The following is a 17383-nucleotide window of genomic DNA, read 5'->3' on the forward strand; positions in this document are numbered from 1 at the left end:
TGAAAGCAGCAGAAGCAAAATTTCTATCATTAATCATCTAACGCAATTCCATTGATTTTCTTTTTAATAGAAAATGAAAGTAAAAGCAATTCAAAACCTATAATAAAGTTGGAAAAAAAGGGAAAAATTGTGAAAGGTTCCTTAGACTGATTGCGTAGTGTAGAAGCACTCAGATTGCTGTTATTCTCTGGTCAAAGTAAATTTGAAACATTAAAAAATCATATTATTTTGTTTTTCTAGCTAGGCAGAGTGTGAACCACTTGCAATAAGAAACACTTGTATTAAAATGAAAATGGTGCTGGATAGCAATGTATCATTCCCATGTTCTGGATTCAATGTGTGAGTGGGAGGAGGAATGGGCTTTATAGCAATATTATTTCTCTCCCACTTCTCTTTAAACACTGGGCAGTCTTGGTTCACAGCTGAGGAAGAATTAAACCACGAAGTCACACAGTTTGCGAAAATTGACATGTACAGCTCAATTCTTTCAATGATCTGAGCCGTATATTCCCAACCAAATTATCGATCTGTAACTATCCAAGAAAAATTGTACTCTTATTTTAAGATGGAACAGAGGGGAGTCCAGTTTAAGGCATTAAATGAGAGAAGCCAGCTGCATTTCTTTTTCTCCTTTTAATATGCAGCCCTGGACATATTTAATCCCTTTCAGAGAGACTGATGAGACTGATCCGTTCTCGTGCTTGCACTGTGGTGTTGGCTGAGAGACTCTGAGCCATGAGGAGTGAGTGATGTGGGAGACACATGGACCTCTGGGACACAGACCTCATGTACCGACCCCTTGATCCCTTCTCGTCTGGTGGATACCAATGATGTGTAGCCACAGGGGAACTCTGCGGTTGGGTCAGACAGGAGCACATGGGGATGGCTGTCCCGGTGGGGACACGGCTGTGGCTGTGCTGAAGGTGACTTCCCACCACGCTGGCCCCCAGGAGCTGCAGCTGAGGCTCCTCCTGAGGATCCGGTACCTGGATTAAGCTGTCGTTTTCCCCACACACATCTCATTGTGGGAGGGCTGCAGAGAGAAACTAATCCACAGAGCAGGTGAAACCTGGACCTTTAAGTTGAGGAGAATCTTCAGAGTTCTGCATGTTTTCTTTTCCCCCTTCTAGTTCTATCCCAAAGTTCTCCCTTTGCCTCCTGTTACAGTCTCTCCTCCATGCTAATGCTCCGAACGCAGCTTTTCTATCCAATTTTTCCGTGACCCCTTTTCATGCAAATAATTTCAGTTGCTTTTCTTTATCTTTTCAGTTGATATTTACCATCTTTATTGCTTCCCAGCCCAATCTCAGCCTCCACTTGTTTGTTTACAGACCACATTTGGTGGGGTCTGTGTTTATTCAGCACTCGGTTTCCTGGTGGCATTTATTAGCCCTTTAGCTCTACTGTCAATATCATTCATAATTACAAAAAGGGAAACCAGCAATCTCAGGACTAGTTGTTCCAGCTCTTCCTTGGTTATATTTCCTGGATTTGTGTCTGCAATGTCCCTCCTGGAGTCATTTGTTCTTTTCCTCAGACGTATTTTTAATTATCATCTTATGGTTTGTTTCTGTAAGTCCATAGCAGGGAGTGCTGCTGCACCCAAGGGAGAGGTCACAGTGGTGAACTTAAGCGTATACGTTTGTCCTTGCAGAAACAGAGCCTTAGAATTAAACCTGAGTCTCAGCCAAGACTTATGTCTTCTCTTATGTCTGCTTCTGACCTGCTATAATTAGGGGTTACGTTAACGTACCAAGAATAACATAAATGTTCCACCTGGGATTTTGGAGAAACTTGTTCTAAGTATGACGGAGCATCAATATAGAAAATATATGAGGTCATCGTGAGTTGTGAGATGGTGCTTATGGGCAGCAAGTCTGGATCCTTAAAATTGTTTTCTTATTTTTTTCTAATGTGTTATCCCTAAACTCCTTTTTCATTTATCATCAGTGATACATGTAAGAAATGATTCGTTATCTTGTTACATTGAAGGGTTGTGAGAATAATCATGCAACACCAAATGAGAATTTTTCTGAAGAGTGAGAAGGTAAACAGATACATTGAAATAATTCCGTTGACTTTACATGCTGGCTTTGATTTTTCACACATTCTTAGAATTTGAAGCCAGAGGAGATTATTACATTATCGTATCTACATCTTTTCTAGCCTCATAGGTCATCCCGTTGTTCATGTACGAACTCCAGCCATTTCATTTACATTACTGTATAGCTTTAGTTTTAATGTTTGGCTTGAGTGTACCCTCCTAGAATTATCAGTCATTGTTTTCAGATGTTGTAATGACATTTAATTCCAGAGTTTTGAAGCCACTAATTTAGGTCTCCCAAATTGAAGTGCCATGGTACAATATAATTTTACTGTTGGTAGTTGATATTCTCACCCTTCAGCTTTTTACCCTTTGGAAACTATTGAAATGAATTTTTAAAGGAGAATTGATTATAACTTCGGTAAATGAAGAGACTGTCTATAATTGGATTTTTACTTAAGTGGAACTGTAGTTCTGTTATCTTTCCTTATTGGATGCAATGCTGTGCCTATGATATTTCTTTCTCGATACAGTCCCTTTGTTGGGACCATCCGTAGTGCTCTAAAGCGGTGCTGACGTGCCGCTTCGGTGGCGATGTAATGTCATCTGAGGACGCAATTTGACAGCAGACAGACATTTAATTTGACTATGTAAAAGTTTATAGAAGTGTCTGCTATTTACTTTTAATTTAAGATAAACGTAGTTAAAGAATATATCTTCCATCTGTTTCTGCGTGCCATATGCTGAGAGGATGGCATACGAACCTGTTCTTATGGGTGCAAATATAAACCCAGAAGACAGAGACAGTCCTATGGAGTATCCCGTTAGCAGTCCTTGTGCAGTATCCCGGCAGGACCCCGTACCAGCAAAAAGGGAGATTTCCTACCCAAGCCATACATTTAACACTGGACTCGTGCCTTGAAGCAAAGTGGTTGCATCTGCGGCTATTTTAATTGCTCATATTAATCCCTAACTTTTGTGGACACCTTAATGGGTGTATCCACACTGTTAAACAACTCCAGCCCTGCACTGAAAAAAAAGATACTTTCCTTTAGGATTTTAAACCTTTCCGTTTATTTCATGATCTTCTTTTTATCGTTACAATACAAGGTGTACCTTTTTTTTTTTCTTTTGTGCTAGCCATTTTTTTGTATCAACAAAACTGCATTAAATTGTCATCCTGCAGCTTGGCCCCAAGTATTTAATTCCAGTTTGGTGGTAATAAGAAAGAATAGCAGGAGTTCAAAAGGAAATCCTGCATTTCCCCTCTTCGTGGGAATCAATATTATAATTTTAAGCCCTTTATCTGGCAGTGTCCTGTTATTAGCTGTTTCTGTTTGTGTTTGTGGACATTTTAAATGCTGCAGAGATGGTAGAAATCACACATTATGTCTGGGAGGGATTTATCATTACAATGTGATTTTATATTTTTCGCAGTGCATATGGCTGTAAATGGACTGCATTTCTGCATTTCCCTCTGGTGGTATCCCACTTAAAAAACAAAAAGAGAAGAGATGTTGACATAGCAGAAATGGCTTTGTGGTCTGAGTTTATTTAAAGCCGTTGTGACAGAACTAAGGATTACAGGGAAATAATTTTTATGCAACATAAACCACACATGAGCCAAACCAATCAGTAGTTTGAAACCACTGAGGATAAATAATTTCACTAAATTTCCTGAAGGTCCACTGGAAACAAATTTGTCTCATTCTGTTTGCAGAAGTGCCTGTATCTGAAAACGTTTTTCTCTTCGGAGTTAAAGCTAACTTAACTGGGAAATCAGTTTGCAGCAGGCAGAAATGGGGTGACTAGTTCCTGGCCAAACCACAGGAGTGGATCTGGCAGCTCTGATGCTTCCTTTCTGGCCCTTTTCAATCCATTAATATGCCCTAATGGACAATCAGTTTTCTATTTAATTTATTTTAGCATTCACCTCAAGCATGTAGCAGAAATCTGCCATTTCTTACGACTGACGTGCTGCGAAGATCAGGCCCATTAAGCTCAGGATCCTGAAGATAATTCAGCTCAAACTGAAGAAGTCAGGCATTGACATCGTCTTGGAAGATGCTTGTGGACTCTTCAATGGAAATGAGTTGTCTCCTAACATGACTGAAGTTCATCATTCTGCTCAGGGCCGTCCGAGGAGGTGTGGGGTTTTGGTGTGTGCGGGTACCAGGTGTTCGGGGCCGGCGTTTTATTTTGTGTGTGTACACCGAGACATGCCCGCTCTCCCAGCAAAGTGACGCAGCTGACAGTTGAGTCACCATGGAGATGCTCATCTGGGCCCACCAGCTTAGTAATAACACTGTTGGCCTTGGTAAGTGCAAAAGTCTGGGAGAGCGGGAAGCAAGCAGGATGTTTGCTCTTTAGGTAGCATTTTAGGCATCAGAAAAAGCTTTTTGGATTCCTTGCTCTTGGCTGCTGCCTTCTCTCCTTGCTGACACTGAGGTTTGTTGTTCTGTCAGGAATGACCTGATGGAGTTACCAGGATCTGCACTTAAAAAATTCCTGAAGTAGAAAAGAGAAGCAATTCTAGATCTTCAACTACCTGCCTGTCCCTAAACACCTCATAGGAGATCATCTTCCTCTCCTTCTTTAGGTCTTATATCTCTTACTAGACTATCCACTGTATTTTCTTCTTTTCAGCTCATGTCTCTGCGCTTATATACATGCATAATCCCCTATATTATTTGTTGGTTTAATTTAACTTTCCTCTACCCATGTTTACTATTGCCACTAATTTCTTTAAGCTCCATGATCTCTGTCAAATATTTGCTCTGATCTCTGTGTCCTTACATATCCATTACTTTTAGCATCTAAATAGCCTCAGTGAACTCGGTGAATCATTCGTGTGCTTAAAATTAAGGACATTTGTGCAGAAGATCGGACCGTTAGATAATAACTCATTGCAGTATGGAGCGTCTGGTTTAACATCTTTGTTTAGAAGTTCCATGACTTGCATTGCTGTTAATAAACGTCAGGAATGAACCGTGGTCTTCTCTCAGGTAGCAGTAAACATTGCGGCATGCTGGTTTATTATGTGATCGCAAATATTGCTTCGCGGGTCTGGCAGCGTGGGATGTTGTTCTCTTCCCTGCAGACACCAGCGGTTGTAGCGATGCTGAGAAGATGGTTTGCACACACTTGGCCGTACTTCGTGTGGCCGCGTTGGCATTGCCAAATCTTTGGTGACCTTGCTGAAGGTGATGAGGCTACAGAGCCCTCAGGCAGCAGAGTCTGTTACTCGTTTAACCTTCCTGAAGAGGGCAATTACCCTGTGTTCCCGTACAGAGAGGTGACCTCGGTCCTTGTGCCCTCGTAATTGAGAAGGGGAATGTCTCCCAGTCTCTGATTGCCAGAGCTGAGAGGTAGGAAAGGTCACAGGGATTGAAAGTGAAAGGCAAGGATCAGCAATTTAGAGATAGCTATTAATATGCTGATTTACTGTCACTTGAGTCTAAAGAGACTTCTAACAATTGCTCACCTTTTGCACACTCTTTAAAATGCTGATTTTTTTTTTCCTTAGAAATCTAATTACATTTTAATAAGATTTTTTTTTTGTTTCCAGGTGGTTGCCAACCCACCCCTTGCTCCCTGTAGTTAAAACCCAAAAATCATGTGTATTCATTGCAAAGTTACACCCCAATCGATCCTTTAACTGTAAGAAAACAGAGAATTATTTTTCCTTTTCTCTTCATGCACTCCTGGTTAAATTAAGTGCTGGTAACAAGGAAAAATATATGCTGCCTCAAAAACCTGAATTATTTACGAATCTCCATAAAATAATATCACAGGTCGTTAAATAACAAAATCTGGATTAAATCATTTCATCTTCTTCAGCTTTATGATACAATGTGTGGACTTGCCTGAAATCAGAGAGCCTGGCATGACTAAACTCTTGGGGCCAAATTCAATTCCTAACTCTGCCCCTGACTTTATTACTTTAATCGCGTCATGACCTATCTTTGCTTTGGTTAACCTACAATGTAGGTTATAAATAGCCTATAATCTTGGAGATTTTGTGAGAATTAATTGTTATTAATGAATTGAAAGTCTCCATGATGTGCAGGCTATTTTTATTTGTGATAATTACTCATTATTAATTCACTGAAACTTTAGCAAGTTTTATTATAGGCTTCTGGTGACTCAGATATATACATTATTACTTTTGTCCTCCATCATGGCTATACAGTGCTATTATCCACCCTGAAAAATTAAACATTACAGCCCCAAAAATGACAGAGATGTTGAAGGAAAAGGGCATTGACCTAAAATAAAACTGAGGGTGAAATCAGTGCATCTAAATCCTGGGCTGTGCTCATGGAAGCTCCATTTGACTCTTGCCTGGCCATGAAGGCATCTGCCTCCAAATTGAGAGACCTCAGCCCCAGGCAGGCCCTGTTCCTGCTGGTTCCTATTGCCATGGCCTGGTCTTAGAGACCTGGTCATGCTTTGGGAACCAGAGAATTGCATGATGTCTGAATGTGGGCTACTGCCTGTGAAGGTGAAGCTCAGTACGTGCCAGGGCTTTGCCACGCTGCATGGGAAAGCTGCTCAGACAGTCGTTTCCTTCATCTGAAATACGGAAAATATGACAGTTTCAGAGAAGGAAGCTTTCTTTTATATTGTTCAGTTATTTTTTTCCACTTTGGAGCAGTTTCAGTCCCATGGGTAGTGCATGCATCGCAGCTTGGGAATCCTAGCCTCGATCAAATATGTTTTATGGCACATAGCCACACTATATTATATATTTTCTTGTTTGGTCATACAGGGTATCATCGGTTAAACTGTTGCCCCAAACCCTTACAATGGCTGCCTCCTTGAGAATATTGAATTATATCACCATTTAGATATGTCTTTATGGTTTTGTGACTTAATAGTTTTGTGTCTTTATGGTTTTGTGTCTTTATGGTTTTGTGAAGCTTCTAGCACATCTTTGAGTGATGCATGAATAATGACTTAAAACTAAATCAGCTTTATCCCATTAACCCAGAAGAGCGAATCTCGCACAGAACACAAGTCCTGACTGCACAGAGTATAATACAATATATATAAGAAGATAAAGATTTCTGTGCCTTTGCTTTCCAGCTGTTACGTGCGTGTCAGAGCAGGAGGAGGCTGCCGACGCGGGTGAGTGCCTGCGGTGGGCAGGAGCCATGCCGTCCCGCGTACAGGAGTGCCACGTTCCCTGCAAAGACGACTGCACCTTTACCCCCTGGTCTAAATTTACAGCCTGCTCCTTCGACTGTGAATCAACTAGAAGCAGGAGACGGTCCCTCACAGGTATCATCTTTTATATTATTTATCCGATGGTGACACTTGTGAATAATGCCTCTCAGATGGTGGACTGATGTTCAGGGTTTGGGAAAATCCGGACAGAATAGTGATTGTCCTTAATTGATTTTTGATCTGATACTGATTATTGCCTGCTTAATGCTCGGTTTGAGAATAGTGTAGAAAAACTCGGTGGTGGAAAGCCCCTTTTAGTCATAAACCAAATAAGTTTATGCAAGTTTATGTGACCCATTAATCTGGGAAGCGTGCAGCAAATGTATATACCAGAGTAAAAGTCAGTGCGTTTTTCTATTCAAGGCTGTTGAAATCCAGATGAAGTTTAAAGCTGGGAGTTTTGTGCTCACCAGTATCCAGTAGTTCAACAGGGCAAATTAATACCATGAATAAAGAAAAATCAGTATCATTAAAACAGTTTTGTTTGGTCTTTTATATATGTTCATTAAACAATCTAGTTCAAACTATTTCATGGAGCAGTCTCCCATACTTGCTGTTGTGGTTTGTTATTATGTTATTTGAATGCTGACCGAAAAAGCTTTAAAACTCTGTAACATGAATAGTTTGGAGCCATTTTTTTGTTAGAAGTTGTCTTCCCCCGCTCCCTACACACACGGCTAAATTAAATCAAAAAGAATTATACTGTTTTCAGAAGGTTTACAAGAAATTTACTGTTATTGTTATCCTGAACACTCACATCTTTTCATATTCTTGTGTTTGAGAGCTATGCTCTAGCTGGCTTGAGTTTGCTCCGTTAATAGAGGTGAAAACTCAAAGACTTCTACTGTGGAGTAAAATACTAACATTGCTGTGAAAATATCTGCTGTGATAATGGCTGGGAACTGCATGGCAGCAAAATGTGGCGGCGACCACTGCTCCTTTCTTCTAGACTCCCTTGTACCTGGCTGCAGGGCTGTCTCGTTATTCACTTTGTTACTGCTGGAGCGATCCAAGTTTTTAGTAACTACCAATTACAATATAGAGACATAATGGCTTCAAGCTGCCATTTATGAGTACGGCTCATTAAAGGATAAAGATTTCTCTTTTACATACAAATCATTATTATACAGTGCTCTGTTGTTTCTGCCAAAAAGAGTATTCTAAAATGTTCTCTCTATCAATGCCTGTATGTTTATGATAGTAGTAATCCTCTAAAGCCTATCAGATTAATAGGTACCTGATCTTACAGAAAATATGTAAGAATGAAGTGAATACTTATTTCTAGGTCGCTTTAAATCTGAATTTTCTTTATGAACATCAGTGCAAGTTACAAAACAATATGGTCTTCTCTATCCCCTTTCTTATTCCATTCAACATCTGAGATAGATCTGTCCCAGTAAGTGGCCCAAAATGGTTTCTGATATTCAGGTTTTGATGGCCTGGCTCCTCACCCACACTGCATTTGTGACCAAACGTCACCAGGCTCTCTCATGAGACCTTACTGGGTTCCCTTCCTCCCGCTGGGAAGGAGCTCGTGCTCTCAGCCTGTTCCCAGTGAAGACATCCTGAAAAGCAAATGTTGAACATGTCAGGGTGGCCCAGGTGGTGCTGGGCGGGAAGGGCCAAATCAGACATTGGGTTTGGTTTGACCACAGTTCAAAAGGAGAATTCGATGAGATTAGTGTTGCCTTGTCTTTGCATAAAACTTCATCAAAATTGGAGCTTGATGAAGGTCTTGACGAAACCTCATCCATGTGAACTCAGTCCAAAGATGTCAGGAAAGTGCTGTTTTGGAAGTCCTTCATGCTGTTAAAAGTCCTTTATCCGTTTCTATTTCACCTTTCTGTAAGCGTGTGTGAATTGTACCGCCTTGTTCATCACTGTGTGTGTCTGTGCTCCAGTGAATGCTTCAGCTTCATTATAAGAGTTCATTAACAATGTCATTTAGTGGGAATCTGCTAATTGTTTGCTAAGTTTGCTTGCCTCCCACTCAGTTTCTAATAGTATTATTCATTTCACTTTGTAAGTAATCATAGGCTCTGCATATAAAATTAGTCATTACTTGAGAAGCGAAAGACTTATTGCAGAACATACCAAAATTCAAAGTCATTATAATGAAAACACAGTTTTTAGGTGAGTCTTCAGTTAATTAATACAGTCAGTTAATTCACAGTACTATGGATACAAAACATTTTCTATAGGAAGGTGTATTTTCAATGTTTCATTTAATTTTTATGTACAGTATATACTACCTGATAAAATTTAATGTATATAGTATTTGTTAGTATTAAGAAATCTAATTTAAAAAGAAGAAAATACTACTTAATTGAAGCATTTATGTCCTTGAAAAGTTTGGCAGTGGTGTTTTTAATAGTAATTTCCGAAGCAATCTGTGAAGATGATAAAAATATCACCATCACTAATTCTAAAACTATGTCTTTGTGAAGAGTATGGGAAGAATGTCACTTTTACCCTCAAATTAGGACTTTCATAGCAACTTCATTAGGGGGAACATTCCTACAAAACAGATGGTAAGGCAAGGTGGAAAAAGGTGGTGTAAAAGTCTGAGACTATCAGCATCCTTACCTGTGTCTGATGTGCTTCATGTAATAATGGCAAAACACGGGCAAGTCCCAAATTCCCATGTTTACTAATACACTGCAGAGCATACAGCTGTACGTATACACTGAGTTTGTGCCTTCTGTCAGCTCGTCAAACATAAAATGCTGGAAATGCCACTAGAGAGCTCCCCATCTATTTAAAGCCTTTTAAAATACTTCCCTTGAAGTATGTGGAGTTGTACCTCTTATACCTTGCTTGAATTTGCTTATAAATATATAAATATACAGATGCCAGCAGTGTTTGATTTCTTTGTGTTTGTTTTATCTTTGTGCTGGCAAACTTTGCATTCTCCAGAACTCTGGAAATACAATTTTGACAGAGCTGGGGCTTGAGGGACAGTGATATTAAGGGTCTGCAATCAGTGCCCTTCACCTTGGAAGTGCACATTTCTATGCAAACAGGTATTGATGACAGCCAGCTTGTGACTCTTGGTTCCAGAAAGAGGGTCGTGGGGTTATATATAACTTATTTTATGTTTTTAGTATCTTATTTGTGTGCAATGCCAAAGAGAGAACATTTCTCTTGGGATCAAAGCTTTCAAAACTTTTTGCAGAAGTATTTTTAGTGCGGCCAAGATCCCTAAGAAACATTTTTGAGGACGGGATACAGATGCGGTTTGCTAGTGAAGATGAATTCTCCCCTTCTGTGCAGATACCAAATGCAAAGGCATTCCTGAGCTCAGCCTGCATAAAGATTGCTCCGCGTCACGTTGGCTAACCCACGCCAAGAAAAGAATTGATTTTATCTTTAGAGGCTGTTTACCTTTGTTCCCTTTGTAAACCTTTGTTCCCCGGAGCAGCCGCAGGGATGCAGGGAGCATGAATTCTTTTCTTTACATTATCCTTGTACTGGGAACCTCTTATTTTGCCTAGAAGTTGCAGAGAGCTGTGCTACAGCTTTATTTGAGTGCCTCTGCTTCCTGAAGCTGCTGAGAGATGTGTGAAGAGCCTTCTTTTAAAACCTGTTGAAGGAATAGAGCAAAAGAAAACATTAAACCAAATGTAACCATTGAAGTACTTTCCTGCCCTGATAATTTAGTGAGGATTATCTTTTCTGTTTCATTCAAAGTACGGTTTGTGTGCAGAGTGCATCTTTAACTAATTTATAAAGTAGCCTCAAAGAAGTTGTGGCTAATTTATAGTCCTCTGGAAGTTGTCCTGGCAACCATTGATTGCGAGCACATAGAGACAAAACAATCAATTTATTTTCATCAGATAATTAGAGAAAGATGATATTATATAAAATTACAAAGCATTTTCTGGGCAGATCGTTACTAGACGAAGAGTTTGTGTTTAGCTCCTTGCCCTACCCATCAAAACAGTATTTCCAAGTTCTCCGGTTGCCCCTGGAGATAAATACCTTGTCCTTGCACTCCAGAGCACTGGCAGCAGCTAATAGATGCTTCGGAAACGTCCCTGGATATTAACATTCAGATTGTCTTGGTTCTAATGTGTTGAGTTCATGCAAGTATAAATAATATGACGTGTTGTTATCAAAAGTAGCAGATGTTAAGCTAACGAACAGATTTCTGTGGTTGGAACAGGGCGAAGCAGAAAGCGAGACAAATGCCAGAACACAGAAGTTTATCCTCAAGTTGAAACAGAGCCGTGCCCCTGCGAGGTGTTCACCTCCCAGCCCCATGGAAACTGGTCCGACTGCATTATCGGAGGGGGTACATCCGAGGGGCAGCTGGGAACGCGATCCCACGGGGATGCCAAGGAGTGTGGCGAGGGCGTACGGCTGCGGGCTATTGCCTGTTACGACAAGACCGGCAGACTCGTGGAACCATCTCGCTGCAGCAGTTCGGGTAAGGAGATTTTTAAAAGTGTACGATGCGTGTAAATAGTCCGGGTCCTGAGCACAGTCATCCACTGAACTGTTCATTTTGGAGCCTGTCATAGGTGTGAAACTGTTTAATTGCTGCAGCAGCTTTCACAAGGTTGCCATGAGTGTTGAACACTCTACTTCTAATATCTTCCTATTGCTCTTAATGCTAAGGTTTTCCTCAGTATGAGGGTCTGCTGGCATTTCTACAATGGAAACGAAGAAGAAGAGTGCTAAAGTTTGCTATGGCATCAGAATACCGGAGGCATTTATTTATCTTAAAATCCCATAAAAGTATAAGCTTAGAAGAAGGAGGAGCTGCATTTCAATTAGCATTTTGTTTGAAGATATTTCCTACTTGTTTATAATTTTTTTTCACTAAATTTGCAAGTTCATATGGTTGTTTTCAGTGGAGGAGTCAGGAATTTTCTTGAGATAATCATACCTGTGATGTCACCTGCTGTCACTCATGCCAAGTACATGACTTCAGCAGCCAGTGATCCTCTCCTTGTGATTTTGTGCCAGTCTAAAGCTCAAATTGATATACAGCATATATTGCGATGTCACTGTTTGCTGGGGCTCTGGTCTGTGGTTCTGTCCTAGCAGCAGTTTGACTTCACACAACCTAAAGTAGCCTGTATCAAACAGAAACAGGGCAGAAGTAGAGCAAGCAGGAAATGTCATTCCCTATGGATATCTTCTCCCAGTTCCCACAATTTGGATTTCATTGCAATTATTGCCCTAAACAGATTTATAGAAAAAAAGCTCTTATCTTAGGGGCAAATTCTGTACCCATGTTGCCTCCAAACCACTGATGCTTTCTGACTTACACTCAAAAAGCTTAGGACACCAAACAATGTGATGTAGTATGTTTGAAGACTGCTGGTGATCTGTATGATGAGAGAGGGAGAAATGATGTCTCAGGAGGAGATTGAGTAATACAGCGGGAACCATTAACGTTCCAGGGTGTATAAGGGAGCAGAGAAAGAAGCGGGGCTGCTCTGTTGAGGGTCTTCTGGACAAGGATTGGCAGTCGGAGCCGCATGTCATAAAAGGAAAAAAAAATCCCACCCTAATGAAGTGATTCAGTCCTGGAGTGAATTCCTCTCGCAGCTGTTGATGGCTGTTCCAGCTGGCTGCACGGATTCATAAAGCAGCTTGCCGGGGTTTGTGTTTCAACAATGTGCTGTTGTACCAATTGATTATGCCTCTGTGGCCCATGAAGGAGGAACGTTATACCTTTCCCTCACAATATTACCTTTTTCTTCTGCGAAAAGGGAGCTGTTGGGTTTTGAAAGGTGGGTTCGCCTGTGCCATGACTTGCTCTTTTGGAAAACTCAGGGGTTTTATCACTTATTAAAAAGAGGAGGTTATCTGTGCGTGGGGCTTTTCTGAATCACCTTGAAGCCTGTTTTCTGCCAGTGATATTTATGTGGCATTTTTAATGCTCCAGCTTCTTTTAGGGAGGTAGCAGGGAGTGGTAGCTCAAGGGGATTAATGTTGGCTTTCTTGTCTTCTACTCTTTATCAGAGCAGAAATGATTGCAATACGGCCTGGCACCAGACCCGTGTCACAGGCTGGAGGCACAGTCAGTGCTGAATGGAGAGCCCTGATGTCTGCCTTTCCTCCTCAACTCTCTTTACAGAGTGCTCAGAAGACCCTTAGGTGTGGAAGTGGGAGTGAAAGTGGGGTGAGATGTAACCACCTTCTGCGTACCCCATGAGAGTTCCCCTATGGGTGAATTATTAATCTCCAACCCGAGATTGGTGGTTTGGGGTGCGGAGTGCGCAAAAGTGGGCAGAAAGCTCCATAGGCTCCACTTCCATCACTTGGGACCTGCCTTCCAACCAGAGCAGCTAAGTGAAGATAAGCCTGATATTTATGGTCTCTAGAGCTGGGAGCTTTCAAAATGCACTTCTGAACACATTATTGAATTAGTGATAGAAACAAATCATTATCCAATTAATAATTAGCAGAATGTTATTCAACCATAACAGAGAAGAGCAAATTACAGAAGCATGCAGAATTGCTAAACCCCGAGAGATTATTCATGACAGATTTTTTTTAAGCAGATCAGTTTGTCTTTTTCACAGTCAGTATCAAGTGACCTTTTAACATTTGCTAGCTGACCATATTTATGGCTAATTAAGCCATTGCCTTACATATTGAAAGCCAATCACTGTGATGTCTGGCCATTGTTCTTGCTTTATGAGCTGCGGAGGGTAAGCATGTTCCTCTTCTCTATCTTTCAGGTCTTCTGGCTTCTCTTTGTTCCCTGCTCTTTCCCCATTGCAGGACAGTGCTTTTCCTTTCCCTTGAACCAGGACGAAAGTCAGAAGTTGTAAGATTCAGACCTTGTTTTTTTGCTGGGTCCTTTTTAAGAGCTTTTACAAAGTATAGAAAGACAGATGTAAGGATGCAAACCTGCCTTGGAGTAGGTTTCAGTTTCTCCCAGGCTTGATAATGCCTTGAGTAGAAGGTATAAGACATTAAAAAATGTATAGAATAGGTCAGTTTGTAGCTTTTCTAGGGAGCGAACTTTGGGTTCTTGCCTCTTTGCAGCGATTTTCACCTTCCCTGACTGAAACCGGGCTGTTGAACTCAACCACTTCAGTGGGATTTAGTTTACCTCTGTCAATGGGACTTGTTATATGACTGTATCTTAGTTATCAAGTGAATGTACTGTGAGCTCGAGCCTAATGTAGAAATTAATCACTGCTCGGAGGGGTTCAGGATCTGAGGCCCTGATCTTACGCTGAATTTTGTGAGAAATGTTGCATTAGCAACTTGGGCAGGGAGAAACCAAACCAAAAAATTACTGAAGTCTGTTCATCTGTGTTTGTCAGCAGTCTAGGCTCCAACTCTCCTAAGCCAAATATCTGCAAATATAATAACCCTTTCAGTGTATCTTCTCAACAGGAAATGTTTTTTCTCACCATTGGTGTAGTTATCATGTACAGAGTATCCCAAGGTTGAAAACCAGTAAAGACAAAAGTATTCCAGCTTCTTCTGTCAGGAGCCGAGTCCTGGGCTGGAGGAACCTCTGCCCGAGCTTGTGCAAACACTTCCGGTCAGCTGTGGTGGCCACAGATGTCACACCCTGACTAATTTACCCATCCTCGCTGCAGTTTAATTGTGCGTTAGCTCATGATCGTTGGATATGACAGACTCAGTGAGGGTGACAGAGCCTGGAACAGGCTGCCCAGGGGGGTTGTGGAGTCTCCTTCTCTGCATTCAAACCCGCCTGGACACCTTCCTGTGTAACCTCATCTGGGTGTTCCTGCTCCGGCGGGGGGATTGGACTGGATGAGCTTTCGAGGTCCCTTCCAACCCCTGACATTCTGTGACTCTGCGATTCTGTGACTCGAAAGTACAAATCTTGGACTTTTCAGAATTGTATCCATTCTGAACCAAACCATTTCTCTGATGTCCAAAAAAATCACACCATAGCTTTTTTTTTTTTATATGACTAGCTTTTGTGAATAGTGTACTGCTTTGTTTTAGTGATCCCATCATTTTGATGGCCCGTTCAATAAGCACAAGAAATTAGTGACCTGCAGTTCCCAGACTGAGCTAATTATTTTTTCCCCAAGTTGGTTCACTCTTCCTTTCCTTACCTTAATTTGGAAAAGCAATTATGAAGTTATGGATAGAGGTGACTAACTATATTACAAAAATGTAATTGATAATTTGCCTCAATTTGTCTTCCCATCAGAAGACTGACTTATATTGCATTCAGCTCACTGCTAGTCCAGAGGGTCTCCGTTCTGTGGCTGATGTTTGGAGCGTCCTCTTTGGACATGGAATTGTCCTCTTAGTTATAGTTCATCCATTTCTCAATCTGTCATCTGAGTTGCTCGTGCTGTTTTTGAATTTCCACCTCCTTTGTTTTGTATTATTTCATGTAGCTTCTTTGCCTCTTTTTTTTTTGTGTGTGTGCTGTGCCAACAGGGTTTTGGGTTTTTTTTAATCTTAGAAGAACATAGGGTGCCTCATCTGTTCCAAATCAAAGGCTGGAGATTTCTGTGCTCTTGCACAGGGGTTCTGCTTTTGATCCGGCGGGCAATTTATGGAAAGCAAGAATTTATGAAGAGTGCTTATACTATTCAAATTGTGCTGTGCTCGCAACAACAGGAACCTGGAAGAAAGACACAACAGACAAATAGATCCTGGCTTTAAATCACAGAGTGGGTAGTTTCAACCTACAGCCACCTTAAAAAGCTTTGATTATCTCTAAATTTATGAAGGGCACAGTAGGGATGCTCATAAACCTCCTTATTCTCAACAGCGCAGTGTTTTGTTGCACGTAGTTTAGTTGTGGGTGGACAAATCAAAGAGAACTGGGGTTGCTCAGAGGGCTCCCCAGTCTCTGATGCGGGGTTGTCGCTCTGTTCCTCCCAGTTAGACCAGTATAACACTGCTGGTGGGATTGCTGCTGGCAAGGTCACTCCTTGAGAATGTCAGCTTTAGTCCCAAATGGGTGGGATCAGCAAACAGATGCACCAGGAGGAGTTAAAAAAACTTGGTGATGTGACAACTCATAGCGTTTGTGGTTGCTGGAGGCTGTTCCCTGCTCCGAGGCCCATCAGGGCAGCGTGTGGCAGCAGTGACAGCGCCACTTCTGTCCTGATGGGCAGTGTCCCCCACCTTGAGAGGTTTAGGAGACTATGCAACAGTCGTGGATCAGGAATTTCAACTCCTCCTGCTGAAAACCACGTAGTATCAAGTCTCACAAAGTTTGATTTTCTAAAAGGTCAGCCCAGAGCAGTGCTGTATCTCTACCTGGGGCAGGCCTCTGGGGTCTGCGGGCCCTAAGGTGAAAATCCCAGCCACCAGCTTGATAGACACTGTGTGACCTACCTGTGAGTCAACACAGGGACCTGCTCTGAACCACTGCGGTGTGTGAAACCCCTCACTGTCATTTTAGGAGAAAATGAGCTATTTTCAGGTAGCTTTCAGTCACTAACTTTTAATAATTGTTCCCCCAAATGATATTTGTGTAGCTGAAAAAACTATAAACAGAGCTCAATAGGTTAAAGAAATGTGACCCAAGTCTATCCTGGACTGATAGCAAAACTACCTTTCCTACAAGGTAGCAATTTTTTGGGGAAAAAAAAAAAAGTTGGAAAAGCTATATTGAATAAATGCCTGTTCATTTGTGCAAGTGCATCTATTCTGACATTTACTGCGGTATATATTTTTCCATATCTGGAAGAATGAAATTGTTGCAGAAATCCCTGGTTCTGTTTTTAAAGTCTTCAGAAATTGAAACTTTTCTGAACAGAAGTTTCACCTCTGTTTTTGAAACTATTCCTAACTATTTAATTTCATTCTTAGTCTAAATGAAATTGTATAATGAAATTTCATTTTTTAGCACAAACCATTCATTCCAGAATCCAACAACTTTTTGTTTTAATTGGTGTCTGTGCTTCCATAGACAGTGTCCTACAAACATCTTATGGATGGGACCTCATATCTGGAGGCCTCATTCTTCACAGCCCCATGTCTTTCGCAAGGGAGACGGGAACACTGCTGAGGTTGTGGTCATCCCAGCTCCAGACCCCGCATATGACAACCTTGGGGTGCCTCCTCCTTCCTAAAAGTGTGGGAGTAGTAGGTGGTCTTGGCACCCCACGTTCAGGCCACCCTACCCTTCTTTTGGCA

General features: G+C 41.3%; 1 protein-coding gene across 1 annotated transcript in view; it reads left to right on the forward strand.

The window, feature by feature from the left end:
* The window catches only part of THSD7B (thrombospondin type 1 domain containing 7B), a gene marked incomplete at its 5' end in the record, with an annotated part of 264182 nt that overhangs the window by 155792 nt on the left and 91007 nt on the right, over positions 1 to 17383 (forward strand). Inside the window, 2 exons of the mRNA XM_082055441.1 lie at positions 7133 to 7327; positions 11439 to 11702. Of these exons, the coding sequence (XP_081911567.1) occupies positions 7133 to 7327; positions 11439 to 11702 (459 nt within the window). The remainder of the gene's footprint in view (positions 1 to 7132; positions 7328 to 11438; positions 11703 to 17383) is intronic.

The sequence above is a fragment of the Streptopelia decaocto genome (genome assembly GCF_964273445.1).
Source record: "Streptopelia decaocto genome assembly, chromosome: 6".
Lineage (NCBI taxonomy): Eukaryota > Metazoa > Chordata > Aves > Columbiformes > Columbidae > Streptopelia > Streptopelia decaocto.